The sequence below is a fragment of the Erinaceus europaeus genome, chromosome 14 (genome assembly GCF_950295315.1).
Source record: "Erinaceus europaeus chromosome 14, mEriEur2.1, whole genome shotgun sequence".
Taxonomy (NCBI): Eukaryota; Metazoa; Chordata; class Mammalia; order Eulipotyphla; family Erinaceidae; genus Erinaceus; species Erinaceus europaeus.
The window spans coordinates 66803329-66820941 of NC_080175.1; the positions used below are offsets into that span (position 1 = coordinate 66803329).

At 44.9% G+C, this 17613-nt stretch overlaps 1 protein-coding gene across 5 annotated transcripts in view; it reads right to left on the reverse strand.

Moving 5' to 3' along the window:
* The window catches only part of TNIK (TRAF2 and NCK interacting kinase), a 328431-nt gene that overhangs the window by 128159 nt on the left and 182659 nt on the right, over window positions 1–17613 (reverse strand). For all 5 annotated transcript variants that reach the window (XM_060171963.1, XM_060171962.1, XM_060171961.1 and 2 more), the window contains exon 3: window positions 3979–4035. In XM_060171963.1, the coding sequence (XP_060027946.1) occupies window positions 3979–4035 (57 nt within the window). The remainder of the gene's footprint in view (window positions 1–3978; window positions 4036–17613) is intronic.

Consider the following 17613-nt stretch of genomic DNA (forward strand, 5'->3'; position numbering starts at 1 on the left):
TTCTACCAATAAAGGGAAGCCGTACAGAGCAGAAACAATAATTTAAGCATTGATTTCAAGCTTAGGCTTTATCAATTCTGTTACAGTAAGTTACAGTCACTTTGCAGTAGATCATAGCAAACAATTAACAAAGACAACCTTTGAGAATTCATTGCAGCCTTTAACAGAGCAGCTATAATGAGCCTAATTAGAATAATTGGTAAGAATCTTCTGCTGCATTCCATAATACACAAAAGACAAAGTGGCAGAACCAAAGAGAAGGTCTGCTGACGGCAGCACACATGCTTCACAGAGGAATTCTTAGGTGGCAATGCCCTTGGGGGGTGACACACCAGGGTGCGGGTACCCCATCAGATTCCATGAGGACTAAGAGGCCCTTGTGCAGACAGGTAGCCGTGTCAGTCTTTGCCAGGGGTCAGTGGTTACAAAGTGGTCACTGATATGCTGATAACAGCAGAACCATTCATGCCCATCCGTAGAGGCTACTCAAGAGACTTAAGCATAAAATACAGAGCATCCATTGTATGCAAAGGGTGGACTCTCCATCCGTTAAAAATTATGCTAACAGGATGGGGTAGAGGTTTCAGGTCCTGGAACATGAAGGCAGAGGAGGACCTAGTGGGGGTTGTATTGTTATGTGGAAATGTTATACATGTACAAAGTGTTGTATTTTACTGTCAACTGTAAACCATTTTCCCCCAATAAAGAAACTTTAAAAATGAAATAAAAATTAAAAAAAAAAACAAGAAAGGCAGAGAGACAGAGGGAACTCCACCTGCTACATTGCTTCAACACCTGGGAAGCTTTTCCATGCCCCCTGCAGGTAGGGACTGGGGGACTTGTAGCTGGAGATATATATATATATATATATATATATATATATATATATATATATATATATATATATATATGCTTTAAATGCTAGCTTAAAAAGTATGCAGACTGGTGTAGTCTCTTTGAAAGACTGTATGGAGAATAAACAAATAAAAATGGAATTCCCTAATGATCCAGTGATACCACTCTTAAGCATTTAACCAAAAGACACTTAAACTGATTCGAATGGGACATATGCACCCCTTGTTCACAGCTGCATTATTAACTATAGCCAAAAAATGAAAACAGCCTAAATGTCCATCAACAAGAGACTGGAGAAAGAAAGTATAGGATATATATATATATATTCCATGAAATACTACTGTGCAATCAAAAAAAGATATTGTATCTTTGGGACAAAATGGATGAAATCAGGGGTAGTTAACTGAGCAAAATAAGTAAAAATATGAAAGATAACTCCCAGATGGTTTCAATCATATGTGGAATCTAGAAGAATGAAACACACCAATTTGGGGGGGGGGAAACAGAAGCAAGAAAACTGCTTCTAAAGCTTTGTAAGAATTGTGCTAGATATTGTTAGGTTGGGAGGGTGGGAACACAACTGTGGTGGTGGGTATGGTATGGAACTATACCTTGGAAACTTACACTCTTGTAATATACTATTAATGACAAATTTAAGTTTTAAAAAATTATGATAGTTCTGTGCACATTTGGTGGAACTAAAACCATATTTTCTCAAATCATTTTCTGTAGGGCTTCATTGCTTCTTGAAACCCATTTTGAAAGGCTAACTGATATTTTTAAAACTAAAAAATAATTGACCATGGCATAAATAGGCATGTCGCATTTTGATACCAAGCAAGGTGGCTCAGCAATAGTCAGTGACTACTGGAACAGCTTATAGTCTCATAAATAGAATCAGAAAGTAGAAAAATAATATTCAGTACCCTCAAGAAATCTTTTGTATATCAAGATGGAGCCTTATGTATGCTTGGGTACTGAGAGTGATCACATTGGGGATACTCACTTGTGGTTCTCAGAACAACACAACAGAACTTTTCAGCAAGGACAACTTGAACTCCATCAGAGTCATACTGCGAGCCTTCCTTATTTTAATAATGGCTCTTGATAGCTTTGTGTGACCCATTCATTTTGCCTGTTTTCACTGAATATTTCACTTCTGGGTCAAATGAAAGACTTACAGTCATTGAGCTTTTATGTACAGAAGACAGACATCTTAGAAAAGTCCCCTGGGCAATAGAAAATGATTAACATGATTAATTATTCCCTGTTAAACAGCCAAGTGCATCTCGGTATTCAGAGAGCCTACGTATTCAAGGAAAATAAAGCAGTGTAATTACAACAGAACGAAAAAGTAAACTCCAGTTTGTTTTATCATGGGAGGTTTGTTAAAGGTCCATACTTGATCAGTGGGTCTCTCTGCAGAGACAGTGTCTGATCTGTCCACTGACCATGCTGGTATCCATTTCCTTTGACTCTTCACTGCAGAACCCAGATTAACTGGATGCGTTATTAGAAGACCACATTTCCCAGTTCCCTTATAGCTGGGGGAGCCATTGGAAGGGAGAAAAAAGTAAAAAAGGTAGAAATAGTGTTTTAGTAGAAAGACTTCTCTGAAAGAGACTCTCTTCTCTAATCCTCTGTTCCCACCCACTTAGTTTTTCTTTTTGCCTAACAAATAATGTACTGAGTAGAAATCTACTGAACCACCATGGACCATGAGATTTACATTAACACAGAAAAATCCATAGATTACAAAGATGGAGCAGAAAAAAAAAATTCCTACTCTACCACATCCTTGTCACATGCTCTGTTAACTCTAAACTTCCTGAAGAAGAGAAAGCAGTTTCTCCTCAGTCTTCTATCATGTTCATGCCTCTAGTATTCTGATTCTGTTTCAAGTGGCAGAACTGAAGCCCAATTCCTATAATCCCCCTGTAATTTCTTATTTAGTAAAAACTAGGTGAATTATTAAAGTTATTGGAATTAAATATCTAAAGCTGGTTTCCTATGTCTGAAAATTGAATGATAGATCTAGGAAAAAAATAAAAGGAATCACAACTGTAAGTGCTAAAAATCACATAGGATCAAGACTTTTCACTGTTCAAACTAAAGAAGAGTTCAAATGAGCAGAGAGAAAAAAAAGGAAGCCAGTGTGATATGGTACAACTGAAAGTTAGTGAAGTTATCATAGTAGTAGGTAATATGCCATATAATATACAATTATGAGAAGTGACACGCTGGGCCAGAAAATGTATGGATTCAAATCTGACCTACAGAGTAACATGGTGAGCCTCTCTGATTTTAATAGTGGCCCTTGTTACCTTTGTGTGACCCATTCATTTTGTCTACTTTCACTGAATATTTCACTTCTGGGTCAAATGGAAGACTTTGGTCTTTTAGCTTTTATGTACAGAAAACAGGCATCTTAGAAAAGTCCCCAGGACAACAGGAAATTATTAACATGCTTTTGATGTCCAGAGAGTCCTTTCAAGTCTGATTTCTGCTCTGTGCTCTCAAAGAGGCATTAAAATATTTAAAATAGAACTAGTGAAAACAGTTGAAGGCAGTAAATTATAATAAAAATAAAGTCTACTCCTGACACTGCTTTTGATCATGTAGGCAGAAACGTTGAGTGTTGCTCTATAATAACTTGTGGTTATTGTGATGATTGGGTCAATAATCTCTTAGAGGAAGAAAGTATTCATTTTAAATAGCCTGCTAAGGGATTTGAGCTAGCTACTATATGCCAGTGTCAGGCAGACCTTTGGGGAAATGGCTCAGACCATTTCTTCTGTGTAATCTCAGCATTATTCTTTTAATACCTTCAAATCCCCATTCCGTCTCCAAATACTCTTGGTTATGTTGATGAAATCCTGGGCATACATTATTCACTCTGCCTACATAAAACAGTGTGTAGGTACCTAGTGTGTAGGTGACTTAGCCTTGCTCTTCTATGTGGTCTTCTACTCAATACTCTTACTTCTCAATGTTTAGCAGAAGTGGGGAAACATTTTTGGTGGCTACACAGGTTTTATTCCCAGGAAAAGATCTTTCCTCCTTTATCATAAAAGTCCCTGGTACCAAAGTAGCTTGTGAGATGACAAAACCAGGATACATTACCCCTGTGACATCCATAACCTTAATGGCTGCCAGTTGGCCTGTTTTGACATGGCGTCCCTGTAGAGACAAAACAACAATGAAAGATTTTAGTTCCAGCAGCCAACATCAGCATTCAATTCCAACTGTACAGAGCTGTTGATCAGACCAATGCAAAAGAATACTAGTGGGGGGGGATTCCAAATGTTTAGGATATGGATTTTACTTTAGACTTTATTTTGTAAAACTACCCCCCACACAACAATACTTTATTTTTTCAGTTAGCTTTCACAATGGTTGCCCATTTAAATTTGTTTTCCACACCAGGGTTATCGCTGAGGCTCGGTGCCAGGAGGATGAATCCACTGCTCCTGGAGGCCACCTTTCTCCATTTTTTCTTTATTTAACTGAGAAAGGAGTGGGAGAAAGAGGAGGAGAGAGACAGAGAGAAACTTGCAGTACTTGCTTCACTGCTTATGAAGCTTCCTCCCTGCAGGTGGGGACCTGGGCTGAAATCTGGGTCCTTGTGTGTGTGCGAGCTTAACCTGGTGCACCATTGCCCAGCTCCCTCCTTAAATTAAATACAAACAAAAAAATAAAAATACTGAACAATTTTGTTGTATCTTCTCTCAAAGGGTTAGAACTTCTATGAGAAGTGGGTTCACCTGAAGAGGGACCAGTCCTGGGAGGAGTCACACACTATTTGTCTTAAAATACTAAGTCTGTTCAAGAGCTGTAGCTTCTTGAATAAGTAAAGATACTTTGCAACAGCCTCATTTTACAGGTAACAACCTGTGGTGGGTAATTTTTCTTTATCCTCTTTATTCTGTGTATCGAAGCGTAGTTTCACAACCTCACTGCTGTGGGTGCTTTCTTCTCAGTCAGGTAGAGAGACACAGAGAGAGGAAGAGAGACATCACAGCTCCAAAGTTTTCTCCCTCACTCTTGCTCCTCCCATGTGGAACAGATTCATGGGGGGGGTGGCAAGTCACACGACCTGTCAGGGCCCTCCTCCTCTTCCTACCTGCTGATAGTGGGGAGTTCAGGCTCCATGGCTGGGGGTGAAGGGAGTAGCATCACTAGCTCCTCCAGCCTCTTTCTTCTGGAAAAGCTGGGTTTCAGGGGGACTGAGCAGGGATCACCTATGCCTACTCAGGGAAAGCACAGGACAAGCTCATGTAGGCAAATGGCCACAGTGCCTGCCTCTGAGGGGTCTCAGATGCCCAATTATGAGTTCTCCAGAAGGAGTCATCACTGTCTTTTTGGGGCTGCCCCATCCTTAAAGCTGGGGCCAAACATAATATTTCTCTGCTACAGCAGTGAAGGTGGGCTGGGGAACTGTGGGCAAACATAGATGGGCTGGGGCCAGGGACATAACACAGTGATTATACAAAAAGACTTTTCTGCCTGAGGCTCTGAGGCCCCAGGTTTAATACCATCAGCCAGAGCTAAGCAGGGCTCTGTTCTCCTTGTATCTCTCTTTCTCTAAATAAAATAAAACAGTAAAAAAATAATGCAGATGATCTGGTAGATTCTATAGTACTGTTCCACACTGAAATTCTTTTTAAGTTTTTACTAGTGTCTCAGTTTTCTGCAAAACACTCTCACCCCCAGCCCAGGTCCTCCTCCACCACCGTATACCAGAACCCGAAAGCACCCCTCCCTACCACCCAGAGTCCTTTACTTTGGTGTAGTACACCAAACCCAGTCCAAGTTCGGCTTTATGTTTCCCCTTTCTGTTCTTATTTCTCAATTTCTGTCCATGAGTATGATCATCCCATATTCATCCTTCTCTTTCTGGTTAATCTCACTTCACGCGATTCTTTCAAGCTCCATCCAAGATGAGGTAAAGGGGGTAGATAGATAGCATAATGGTTATGCAAAGAGACTCTCATGCCTGAGACTCCAAAGTCCTAGGTTCAATCCCCCACATCACCAAGATGAGGTAAAGAAGGTGAATTCATTATTCTTAATAGCTGAGTAATATTCCATTGAGCATATAGACCACAATTTATTTAGCCACTCATTTTTTGTGGTACACCTAGCATGCTTCTAGGTTTCGGCTATTACACATTGTGCTTCTGTGAATGTAGGTATAAAAACCCCACTTGTGAGGCTTCTGAGACCCACTTCTGCAGCCCCTTGGGCCGCTAAACAATCTATTCTGACTGGGTGGGTCTCAGCCTAACCCCTGAACCCTTGTGCTGCCTCCTGCCTCTGGGGTTGTGTTTTTCCCAACCCTGGGGTCCCCTCTACCATCCCACTGGCTCCTGGACCCAAGCTCAGGACCCAAGCCCAGGCTCCTTCCAAGCTGTGAGCCCCAGCCAAGTTGCCTGAGTCCAATCTCCTATCCCGCCCTCTGTCCTGCTGTCCTCTTTCTTCTCCTAGGGCTTCGTTTACAACAGAAATGAACTCCTGTAAATCTTTGCTGGAATACTCCCAGTTCCGCCAAGCAAAGTCAGGGTGCTCCGTACCTAAACCCCCTCCTTTCCCTGTAGGAATTCCTGTTTACATGCAGTTTGAGAAACACAGCACCAAAGGTTCAGCTTCTTGAGAATGCAGGGACTGTGCTTTGAGTGAGTACTGAGTTCCAGAGAGGCCCTCACCACCCCATTTTTTTCTTTTCAGTAGCAGCCTAGGAGCTAGGCAGAGAGCTGAGAGGGACCAGCCTGTGCACGCAGCTGGGGCAGAAGACACCCTCCCCACCCCTGTCTAGCCCCCCTCTGGGCTGCCATTCTAAACTTGGGCACATGGCTGCTATTGGCTATTGGTTGTATAAACAGGAAGAAAAACCAAGCTGCTGAGATGCCACTGGAAGGTAACAGAAAATAGCCTGCCTCCCTCCCCACTTTGGAATGTCACAGCCAGGCTGCAAGAAGGTTAGGCAGGCTGAGCCAGAACCCTGTGAGGTCAAGCTAGAGAAGGCAGCCTCTGGTGGGGGGAGTCCAATGGGGCCCAGCATGAGCACTAAACCGGCTAAGGGTTCAAAACTCAACCTGTAGGCCGCAGCTAGGACCCTGTTTAAAGGCCAGTGGATGAGGCCTGGCAGGGCTGAGACCAAGGGGGCAGCTGCCTATAGCTCAGGCCAGCCAGCAGGGCAGCTCCAGGATGGCCCAGACACCCCCTGCTCCACAGGCTCACACCTTGCAGCTGGGTCGGACAAAATCCAGGACACTTTCTCCTCTGCCCACCTCTGCCATTGGGAATTAGAAAATCCTTGTATTTTCTTTTTAAACTTTTTTTTGTGCTGTAAATGTTATCTCTGGGGCTCAGCATCTGCTCAACAAGTCCATAAACCTACTTGTTTCCCCCTATTTTTTTCTTTTTTGATAAGCCAAAGAGACATTTTTAAAAGCTTTATTTTATTTCTATGAGAATCTTTTAAAATATTTTTATTATTTGGTAAAGATAGACAGAAATCGAGAGGGAGGAGGAGATAGAGAGGGAGAGAGAGACAGAGAGACAACTGCAGCCCTGTTTCACCTCTCCTGAAGCTTTTCCCCTGCAGCTGGGGACCAGGGACTCGAACCGGTGTCTCTGCGACACTGTAATGTGAGTGCCTAACCAGGCTAACTAAATATTTGGCCCTCTAAATATTTCCATTTTATTTGTCAGAGATAAATTGAGAGGGAAAGGAGATAGAGAGGGAGAGAGAGACAGAGACACCTACAGATCTACTTCACAGTTTGTGAAGCCCCCACCCTTCAGCAGGTGAGGAGTGTGAGGAGTGGGGGGGCTTGAACCTGGGTCTTTTCACTTGGTAACATGTGTGCTCAACTGGGTGCAACAGCGCCTGGCCCTTCTGAATTAGAGAATCCTGTCACTACATTTTAAAGGGTTTAAAAAGACTCCTTTATTCAGTGAGAGAGTGGGAGCACAGGGCCTCCCTCTATGCCTTAGCAGGGATGTTCCTTTGTCCACGGAGGCACCTCCCAGGGCATGAAGACAACCAATCAAAGAAACAAACACAGAAAAGCTCTTTTCCTATTTTTCTTAATTTTAATCAAACCACTAATTTGCTTCACGTAAGATGATTTATATGATTTTATCCTTTCTGATTTATTTAGATAAATCAACTCATTCATTTATTTCAATATGAAGGCAAAGCAATGAGGGAGGATATAATCACTATGGGGAAATTTCACATGACTCCTTGTTTTATCTCCCCTCTTATGAGAGAAGGTAAGAGCATGGATATAGACACCATCGGAATTGAAATCTAAAAATACATCATCCACCAAGGACTAACAATGAAGTAGGGGGAAGAAGGGATGGGAGTTCAAGCTTCCAAATGGAGACAAGAGTTGAAAAAAAAATTCTTTTTCCACAAAAAATAAGAGAAAATGTCCTGTCAGATTGCAGCTGCTGAGTCACTGCTTAACAAAAGAAGGGACCAAGATTCTGTTCCTACTAAATAATCAGTGACAACAGCAGAAATAACAGGCTTCATCTTGGGAAACAAAATCAGCATTCCAGAGGCATCTGAAGGCTGGCATCACTCTGCCCCACCAGCAAGAAGAAGCTATTCAGAAGGATGGAGGGAGAAAGGAGCTTCCAGACTGGAGGAGCAGAGGTTCTAGGGGTGCTCTGGGCTAGGGGACCCCACGCCAGAACCCAGACACTACAAACACCCTCTGCTCCAAATCTCCCTTCTGCTTACCTCACGTTTGAGGTGAGCAGCCATGCCGACTCTGTGTTCTATACTAAGACACTAGGCTCAGGGAAGACTGAGACCCCAAGCGTGCCTGTTCCCCTTTCCTGAGGGAAGTCTGAGTTCCCTCAGGCTGTCTGCTCCCCTCACTCCTCCTCCATGAAGTGATGTGAGGAAAGAAGAGTTTTGTCAGCAGTGGGCAGGGAGGCCTGGTTCTGTCAGGGGCTGCAGCTTCTCTAAGGAGCAGCAAGATGGCTGGAATGTGCATTGCCTGAGGCGAGGCTCGGAGGAGGCGGCTTTCCTTTCTAGGTCAAGGAAGCACACTCATTTCCAGAAAAGTTCAAAGCACCTAGGAGCTATGAGAAGAGCAGCTACTCACTCTGTCCACCTGCACCTCTGTCCCCACCCTCCCCTGAGACACAGCGTAGGAGCATCTCAGCTCTGTGTCTGACAGAAGAGACATTTGTGATTCCCCTGTCACTGGTCAGTGTTCCCCTTCTGTGTGTCCTCCCCTCCCTGTGTATTTACCTCACTTCAGTGCTGTCCTCTTCAACATGTGCACCCTGAGAAGCAAGAAAATATGGGGCCTGTGGTAGCTACGTGGTAGAGTGCACACGTGGGCATGTGTGGGGACCAGGGTTCGAGGCCTGGTACCCAGCTACAGGGTCTCCTTCATTCATATGTACATCAATCCTATTATTCTCCCTTCCTGCCAGTCCATCCTGTCTGTCTATCTGTCTGTTCATCTGCCTGTTTAGTTACAATCTTCCATGCTGTGGGGTACCATCTAGAGTCTCCCTTCAAAAACAAAGGGTCCAGGGTAATAGCTCACCTGGATGGTGCACTGCTTTGCCATGTGTACAACTCAAGTTTGAGCTCAGCCCCCACTACATTGAAGGAAGCTTTTGTGCTATGGCCTCCCTTTCCCGCTCTATCTAAAAAAAGTGGCAGGGGGTGGGATGAACCGTGACACACACAACTGAGCACACACCTTACCATGTGCAAGGATCCAGGTTCAACCCTCAGTCCTCAGCTAAAGGGAGGAAGCTACACAAGTGGTCAAATGGTGTTGTAGGTCTCGTCTCGTCTCTCACTCTCTTTCTCTTTCTCCCCCTCCATCTTGATTTGTCTCTGTCTCTAGTCAATAAATCAAAATAAATAAATAATTAAAAAAAAAAACCTAAGGGCCTGGCAGACCTCACTAAGGTGTAGGAATTGTCCTCAATAAAGTGTGCTGTTCACTTTCACACTCCCTCCCATGACAGCCCAACCCAGTGTCTGGCTGCCAGAGTAGAGTGGACACATTGCCTTCTCACCTCAACTGGGCCAGCTCTATGGCAGCCCAAACACTTCAGACAAGCAGCTCTCTGTCCACAGAATGCTTCCCAAGGAACACAGGCTAGTTATCTATTTGTAGATGAATCTTTAGCTATAGGTTTTCTCTTGGTATTAATGTGAAGTGATACATTTCTTATTGGAACTAGGGTAAAATTTTTTGGAGTTAAACTCTGACCTAAAGAAGGATCAGAATCAGTAGGTCATGAGTGGAGAAGCGACTTGCAGAGAAAGGGAACACCTTGTCCAAGGTGCTATGGTACCTGGGGAGCAGGAGTGTTACTAGAGCCTGTGGGTCACTGAGAGCAGGTGCAGCTGGAGTGGAGAAAGGAGCCTGGCAGGGCTCTACAGGGCTCGGTGAAAAGTTCTTTCTTGGGGGTCAGGTGGTAGTGCAGAGGTGCACATGGCGCAAAGCACAAGAAGCCCAAGGACTGGCTTAAGGATCCCGGTTCGAGCCACAGCTCTCCACCTGCAGGGGGTCATCTCACAAGCAGTGATGCAGGTCTGCAGGTGTCTATCTTTCTCTCCCTCTCTCTTTTTCCTCTTCTCTCTCGATTTCTCTCTGTTCGATCCAACAACATTAATGGCAGCAATAACAACAAGGGCAACAGAAATGGAAAAAAAAAAAATGGCCCCCAGGAGCCATTATTTGTGGTATAGGCACCAAGCCCCAGCAATAACCCTGGAGGAAAAAAAATTAAAAAAAAGTTCTTTCTTGACATATGTTTCCTTATGTTCATAGCTGTATTGTTCACAACAGCCAAAGAGTGGAAGCAATCTAGATTTCCATCAATAGATGACTGGCAGAATAAGTTATGGGATATATATTCCATGGAATACTACTCTGTAATCACAAAAGTTGATATTGTATTCTTTGGGACAAAATAGATGGAACTAGAGGTGAGTATGATTAGTGAAAGAAATAAAATGATGAACGACAACTACTAGATAGTTTCACTTATATGTGGCATCTAGAGTCTGATTTACATGAATTTAAAAACACACCCCACACCCACATACACACAAACAGAAGCAAGCAAACTATTTCTAAGACTTGTGAGAACTAAATCCCTTCTTCACCCCAAGATAATGGAAGGGTCCAGAACAAGGAGGTGAAGTCATCCAGCCTGCACTTTGAACAGACCACACTGGAGGGCAAAGATACAAGAAAGCAGAAAAGATGGTAGGCTAGTAACATACCCAACATGAAGTCAATTTAGTGCGGTGATGAAGGCAACTGGACTAGTGTTGGGGTTAGTGAAGAAAGAGATGCAGAGTCAAGAGGTGTTCAGGAGAGAAAGCCAGCCAGACTCGGGAATATGTGATGCATCTATTTACCCCAGGTTTTCACAGGGACTCAAGGAAGGAAGACTTGCCCAATGCTGGACTCAACGGCACAGTGGGGCTTGTGGATGGTGTTTGATTCTGGGTCAACAACATCAGGTATGTATGTCAGTTCAGTCCTTGCACACACACCCACAACTCCACCCCCACACCTGAACACAATTTTTTTTTTAACTGACACCAGGGTTATCTTTGGGGCTCAGTGCCAACACTACAAATCCACTGCTCCTGGAGACCATGATGTATGCTCCTCTCTGTCTCTCTCTTTCTCTCTCTCTCTCCCTCTCTCTCTTTCTTTCTTTGTATTTTATAAGATAGGACAGAAAGATATTGAGAAAAAGGAGGAAAAGAGTAAGAGAGACACCTGCAGCTCTGCTTGAAAAGCTTACCTCCTACAGAGAAAGAGTGAGGGGTTCAAACCTAGGGACTTGCTCATGGTGATATGTGTGCTTATCCGAGTGCACCACTGCTCACACCTCCCCCCCCCAAAAAAAAATTTGTCTTTGGCCACAAAACATCTAGGAAGAGATAGGAAGAGTTAAGGCTATGAGCCTGGATTACAACTCACAAATACAAACTTGGAAGAGCAATCTCATGGATGAAATTATTTAAAAATTTTAAAGAGGTGAATTTTCTTCTGCTCTACACAAATCAGATGAAAGAAGAAGGTTTAGAGGCTACCTCTGCATGATAGTGAGAGCAGAGGTGACAAGAGCACGGTCAGGGGCCACTCTGGGCATCTTCCAGAAAGCTACTTCAGTGGTACAGCAGGCAAAGAGGTAGACCAGATGACTTCATGAAAACTGGAAAGATCTTTATGAACACAATACTTTCAGCACACTGCCTACAACAGCGACTTTTCTAAGTCACATGAGGGTTCCCTTTTCTTTTTAATATTTATTTATTGGTTGATTAGAGACAGAGGAAACTAGAAGAATGGGGGAGATAGAGAGGGGAGAGAGCAAGTGAAACATCTGTAACTGTTTCACCACTCATGAAGTTTCCAACTTCCAGGTAAGGGACCAGGGGCTTGAACTCGGGTCCCTGCGCATGGGAACATGTGTACTCTACTAAGTGAGACATTGCCTGGTCCCAGGGATTTTTTTACTTTTGCCTGCATGTGCATAATTGACTGACGGGCTGCTTAAACAGTCTAGCTCAGAAGCTGGGTGTTGGTTCATGCTTCATCATGTGTGAAGATACGGGTTCAAGTCCTGGGTTCTTACCTGCAAGGGGGAACTTCCATGGGCAGGGCTGCAGGTGTCTTTCCTTCTTTGTGTTTCCCTTTCTCTCTTTCTCTCTCTCTCTCTCTGTGCCTCTCATCCTCTACTAAAAAAGAGGGGGGATGGCTGCTTGGAACAATGGAGTTGTGCAGGCACCAAGATCCAGTGACAACCTATTGACAACAGAAGTCTCATCCTGCCCTTCTTCGGAGATGTGATCCAGCGGTTGCTGTTCTCAGACTCTCAAGGAAGGAGCCTGACAGGGATCTGAGACAGCTCCCAAGCAACAGCTCCACCCTCAGCACTGGCTCACCAGCTCACTGACAGTCCCTCTGCCTGGCACCTCTGGGAGGCAGGAAGCACTTGTTTTCCAGAGGAAGGGACTCACAGAGGAGGAAGCAGCAAAGCTGAGCCTGGGTCTCGCCTACCTTTGTGAACAGTGAGAATTCTTCACGACAGGTCCTTCAGGGGCTGCCAGCCTGACTCAGCTCATAAATCAGAAGGAATGGTGGGGTGGGGGTGGGGTGAGACAGACACAGTCTGAGCAGACAGACAACATTACTGTGCACAGGTCATATGAGGGGAGCCACTGCCTGTGCTGGGAGGGCATGCACAGCCTAGGGGACAGCAGCACCAGACAGACAGGCTGCAGGTTATGAGGGCTCAGAGGAGGAGCAGAGCCAGTCTCTGGCCTGGCCCAGAGCCGAGGACATGTTCCCAGTCAGCCCCGCTCCCTGTGCCCTAATGAGCACTGGAAGCCAGGACTGGCTCCCATGGATTCAGGCAGCAGAGCCAGCACTGTTACTCTTGGCTGCTGTGCCCCTACATGGGGGGAGCTGAGCACCCTGCTCACAGACTACAGGAAGAGGGGGAGGAAGTAAACCTTCAGCAGCAGCCCCTACCTGGCTGAGCCAGCCTCCCTGGCCATCGGGAGAGACCGGCAGTTGCTTCCTGAGCCCTAAACTCAGCTTTTTTCTTTTTTCTTGTACTACAGAGGCTTCCAGATTATTCTCTTTATCTTTGTTGTTGCTTGGGTTTTACTGCTCTGGGGCAACTTTTTCAGATAAAAAGAGACAGAGATAGAGACAGAGACAACAGCACTGAAGGTTCCTCCAATGTGGTGAGGTTGCACATACAGCAAAGCAATGCACTATCCAAGTGAGTTATTTTGCCAGCCCTAGGTTGCAAGTTAAGAGGGATCATTATTTTTTTATTTTTTATTAGTGATTTAATAATAACTAACAAGATTGTAAGATAACAGGGGTACAATTCTACACAGTTCCCACCATCAGAGTTCAGTGTTCCATCCCCTCCATTGGAAGATTCCCTATTCTTTATCCTTCTGGGAATATGGACCAAAATTCTTTAATGAAATTATTCAAATTGCCCAATGTCTATTAATAAAATCTTAGATTGGGGGTGGTGGTGAAGGTGGTGTTGGTTCTCAGTGTAGTCTGGAGTTTCTAGTAGGGTGGTGGAGTGAGAGAGTGGACTATGGAATCTGAGACACAGGTTTAGAGGTCAGAGGCACCATGTGGCAGAGAGCTGGGATGCAACTCTGGAGACACAGAGGTGGACTGCCCCTTGGCACAATTTGTACACAGAGAAGTGCGTCAATAAGGTATAGCCTTCATGAGGTGACAGCAGCTGGGGGGAAGCACATTGGACCCCTCTGGACCTCCAGCCCCCAAGAACTCAGTGTCCACACTTGAGAACTGAAGGCTTCTTGGGGGGCCTCACTTCTGAGTGACCCTCCACCATCACCCACCAGTGTCTCCCAGAATCAGTGCTCACATCAGCAAGACAGGAGATGACAGGTGATGGCGAGGTTGTGGAGGGAAAGGGTTCTGCTCCACTGCTGGTGGAAATGCAAACTGGGGCAGCCCCTTTGGAAGGCTGTACAAAGAGTTCATAAACAAAGAAAAATGGAATTTCCTTATGATCCGGCAATGTGGCTATTAGGTAAATACAATCCAAAGGAACATTAATTTGAAGGGACATATATATCCCTGTGTTCATAGCTGCATTATTCAGAATGGCCAAGGAGTAGGAGCAGTCTAAATGCCCATCAGCAGATGACTGGCTAAAGAAATTACAAGACATATTGATATATCCAACAGAACACTACTCTGCAATTTAAAAAGATGAGGTTGTATCATTTGAAACTGAATGGATGGAAGTGGAAATGATAATGCTAAGTGAAAGAAGAGGTGAAGGACAGCCACCAGCAAGCTTCACTCAGATGTGAAATATGTGACTAAAGCAAAATAACTTGTAAAAAATAGCAACTAAACTATCTCCTGGAGTCTGTGAGAATTGTGGTGGTTGGGGGTGCTTGGGGGACACATAATTTTGTTGGGAGTGTGGTGACTCACACAGGAGTGGGTGTGAGATTATAACCTTGATATTTTATAATTCTCCATTCTTGAAAAAGAGCTCCTTTCTCCTCTCCTCTCCTCTCTGCTTCTCTCCTCCCATCTCTTCCCCCCTACCCTCTGTCTGTTTTTCTCCTTTCTCTTATACTCTTATTTATTTATTTAGAATCAATATCTCCATTTTCCTGGGCTGATCTATGAGATACCCCCCCACACACACACACGTCACTCCATCCACCTGCCAGACACAGACACAGATGATGGCTTCTGACATCTTCATGGGCTGGTCAGTCATGGGAGAGGCAGACCTTCTGGGTAGACACACACAGCCAGGACTGGGCAGGCTGGCTCAGTGCTGTGAGGCAGCATATGCAAACATAGATAAAGCAGAGATAAAGCAGGAAGGGCAGTCTGCATCTCTACTCTTCCCCTCCCTCTCAGAGCTGTGGCAGGAAGCCAGTCCACCCAGGGCAGTGACATCTGGGTCACTTCATCACAGAGAGACTGTGAATAGCAGCAACAACAGGGTTCCTGGTTCTGAGCTGAGTGGAAAGAGAAGGGGCCTCAAGTGTCAGAAGGAAGGAAGGAAGGAAGGAAGGAAGGAAGGAAGGAAGGAAGGAAGGAAGGAAGGAAAGGAAGGAAGGAAGGAAGGAAGGAAGGAAGGAAGGAAGGAAGGGAGGGAGAAGGAAAGGAGGGAGGAAGGAAGGGGAAGAAGGATGGAGGAAGGATGGGAGAAAGAAAGAGGGAGGGAGGAAAGATGGGAGGAAGGAAGGAAGGGAGGGAGGAAGGGAGAAAGGAAGGAAGGAAGGAAGGAAGAAAAAGAGGGAGGGAAGGGAAAGGACTACAGTAATTTGAGGGGGGACATAAACAGGGACCCCTTTGACACATTATCAGGGTTGGTAATGACAAAGTCCTCTCCCACTGGCTCCTCAAAGCACTTGAAGTTTTAATTAAAAGAAAGGAAATGTCAGCCTGAGCGGTGCAGGCGGATAATTAGGGCCAACAGGTCTCGGAAGCCTGTGCTGTGCATCAGGAGGCATGCTCTTAGGCGTCGCTGTGGCGCCATCAGCACACAGGACCGCTCTTACATGTAGGCATATGCAGCTCGTGGCAAAAGACAGAGGAGGGGATGCCGCTTTTGCTACCTGGGGCCTTCATTACTACCAGTCCCTTTCTCACATGGTCACGCAAGAGGGCAGTCAGAACATTTCACACATTCTGGCACCTTCTGACTGGCTCCCGAGTCACATATGTTACTGCTTTTGAAGCTTGTCAGGAACCCCTGGCAGCAGGGACCCACACACCAGACCAGTCCACAAAGACCCCAGCCCTGGCCAGTCTTTGTCTCCCACTCACTAGGCAGTGACAGACAGACTGCTCTTCCGGAGTGCTCATCTGCTGGTCTAGATGCATCCATGGACTGTTCAATTATCCCAGCATCCTCCCTGAGAAGGGACCACCCCCACCCCTGCTTTAAAATGGGAAGAGTGAGACAGACACAGAATCACCAGCTAGCTGGAGGGTCAGACCCTAACAGGCCCCCAGAGCCTCTCCCGGACTCTTGGAGTTCACCACTCCTCACCTGTTCAACCAGCCTCTCCTCTAAGGCTCTATTCCATGAGCTCAGCAAGACCTTCCAAGGCCCCCCAGACCCTCAGGCCTATCTCATAGGCTCCTCTGGGCTTTGACTCCTGGGAAGCCTCAGCCGTCACTGGGAGGAGAGGGGAGACCCACATTCATAGATGGGTAGCTTCTTCAGGGAAGGGGTTTTAGGGACAGGGCCTCAGCCCGGTGAGAAAGCTTTACCTGTGGTGTTTAAATCATTTTGAAATTGCCTTCATCACGTTGTTCTGAACACAATCAAAAAGAATTATTTATTTATGAGAGTCTGTATCTTATGTTCTGGTAGAGCAAAGTGTCTTTCCACACAGGTAAGAGAAAGGGATCAGTTACACTGGGAGCTAATCTGATGAGTGACCTGTGTCTCTCATCACTGAGAAGATAGTCATGCAGATGTATGCAGAGGGGCAACTGCATCTCTTAATTATTATTGTATGTCACCAGAGTTATGTCATTGGGGTTCAGAGTTTTCACAATGATACCACCACTTCCAGTGGAAGAGAGATACATAGAGAAAGAGAGATCTGCAGAACTGTTCTACTCCTCATGACACTCCCCACTTGCCTTGCAACCAGGGACTAGGGGCTTGAACCCAGTTTGAACAAATAATAATGTGAGCGACTGCATCCATTTTGAAAGAAATAGTAAAAAAAAAAAAAAAAAAGCACTTTTAAGGAACAAAAGACATACATTCACACAGATAAATCCGTGTGTGTGTGTGTGTGTGTGTGTGTGTGTACACATTCTCTTCACACAACAGCTCTTCCTTAAAAAAACACACTCTTGATCTTTTGAACTCCCATATATGTTTTCACCTCAATCCATCTGGGAGAGAGGATTTTTTTTTTTTTGTCACCAGCGTCATCACTGGGGTCCAGTGCTTCATGACTATTCCAAGGCTTCAGTGACCATTTTTTCCTTTATTTTTGACAAGGGTGAAAGTGCTCACCAGGTGTTCATTTCATGAACTGTACCTTAGTGGGGGCTCGAATAACAAGGACTCCCACCTTAATCCTAGATAAATGCTTTAAGCACCGGAACTAGGAAACCAAAGATATCTGGGCAGAAAATTAACAGGTTCACTTACACAGACAAGTGAGAGTGAAAACTA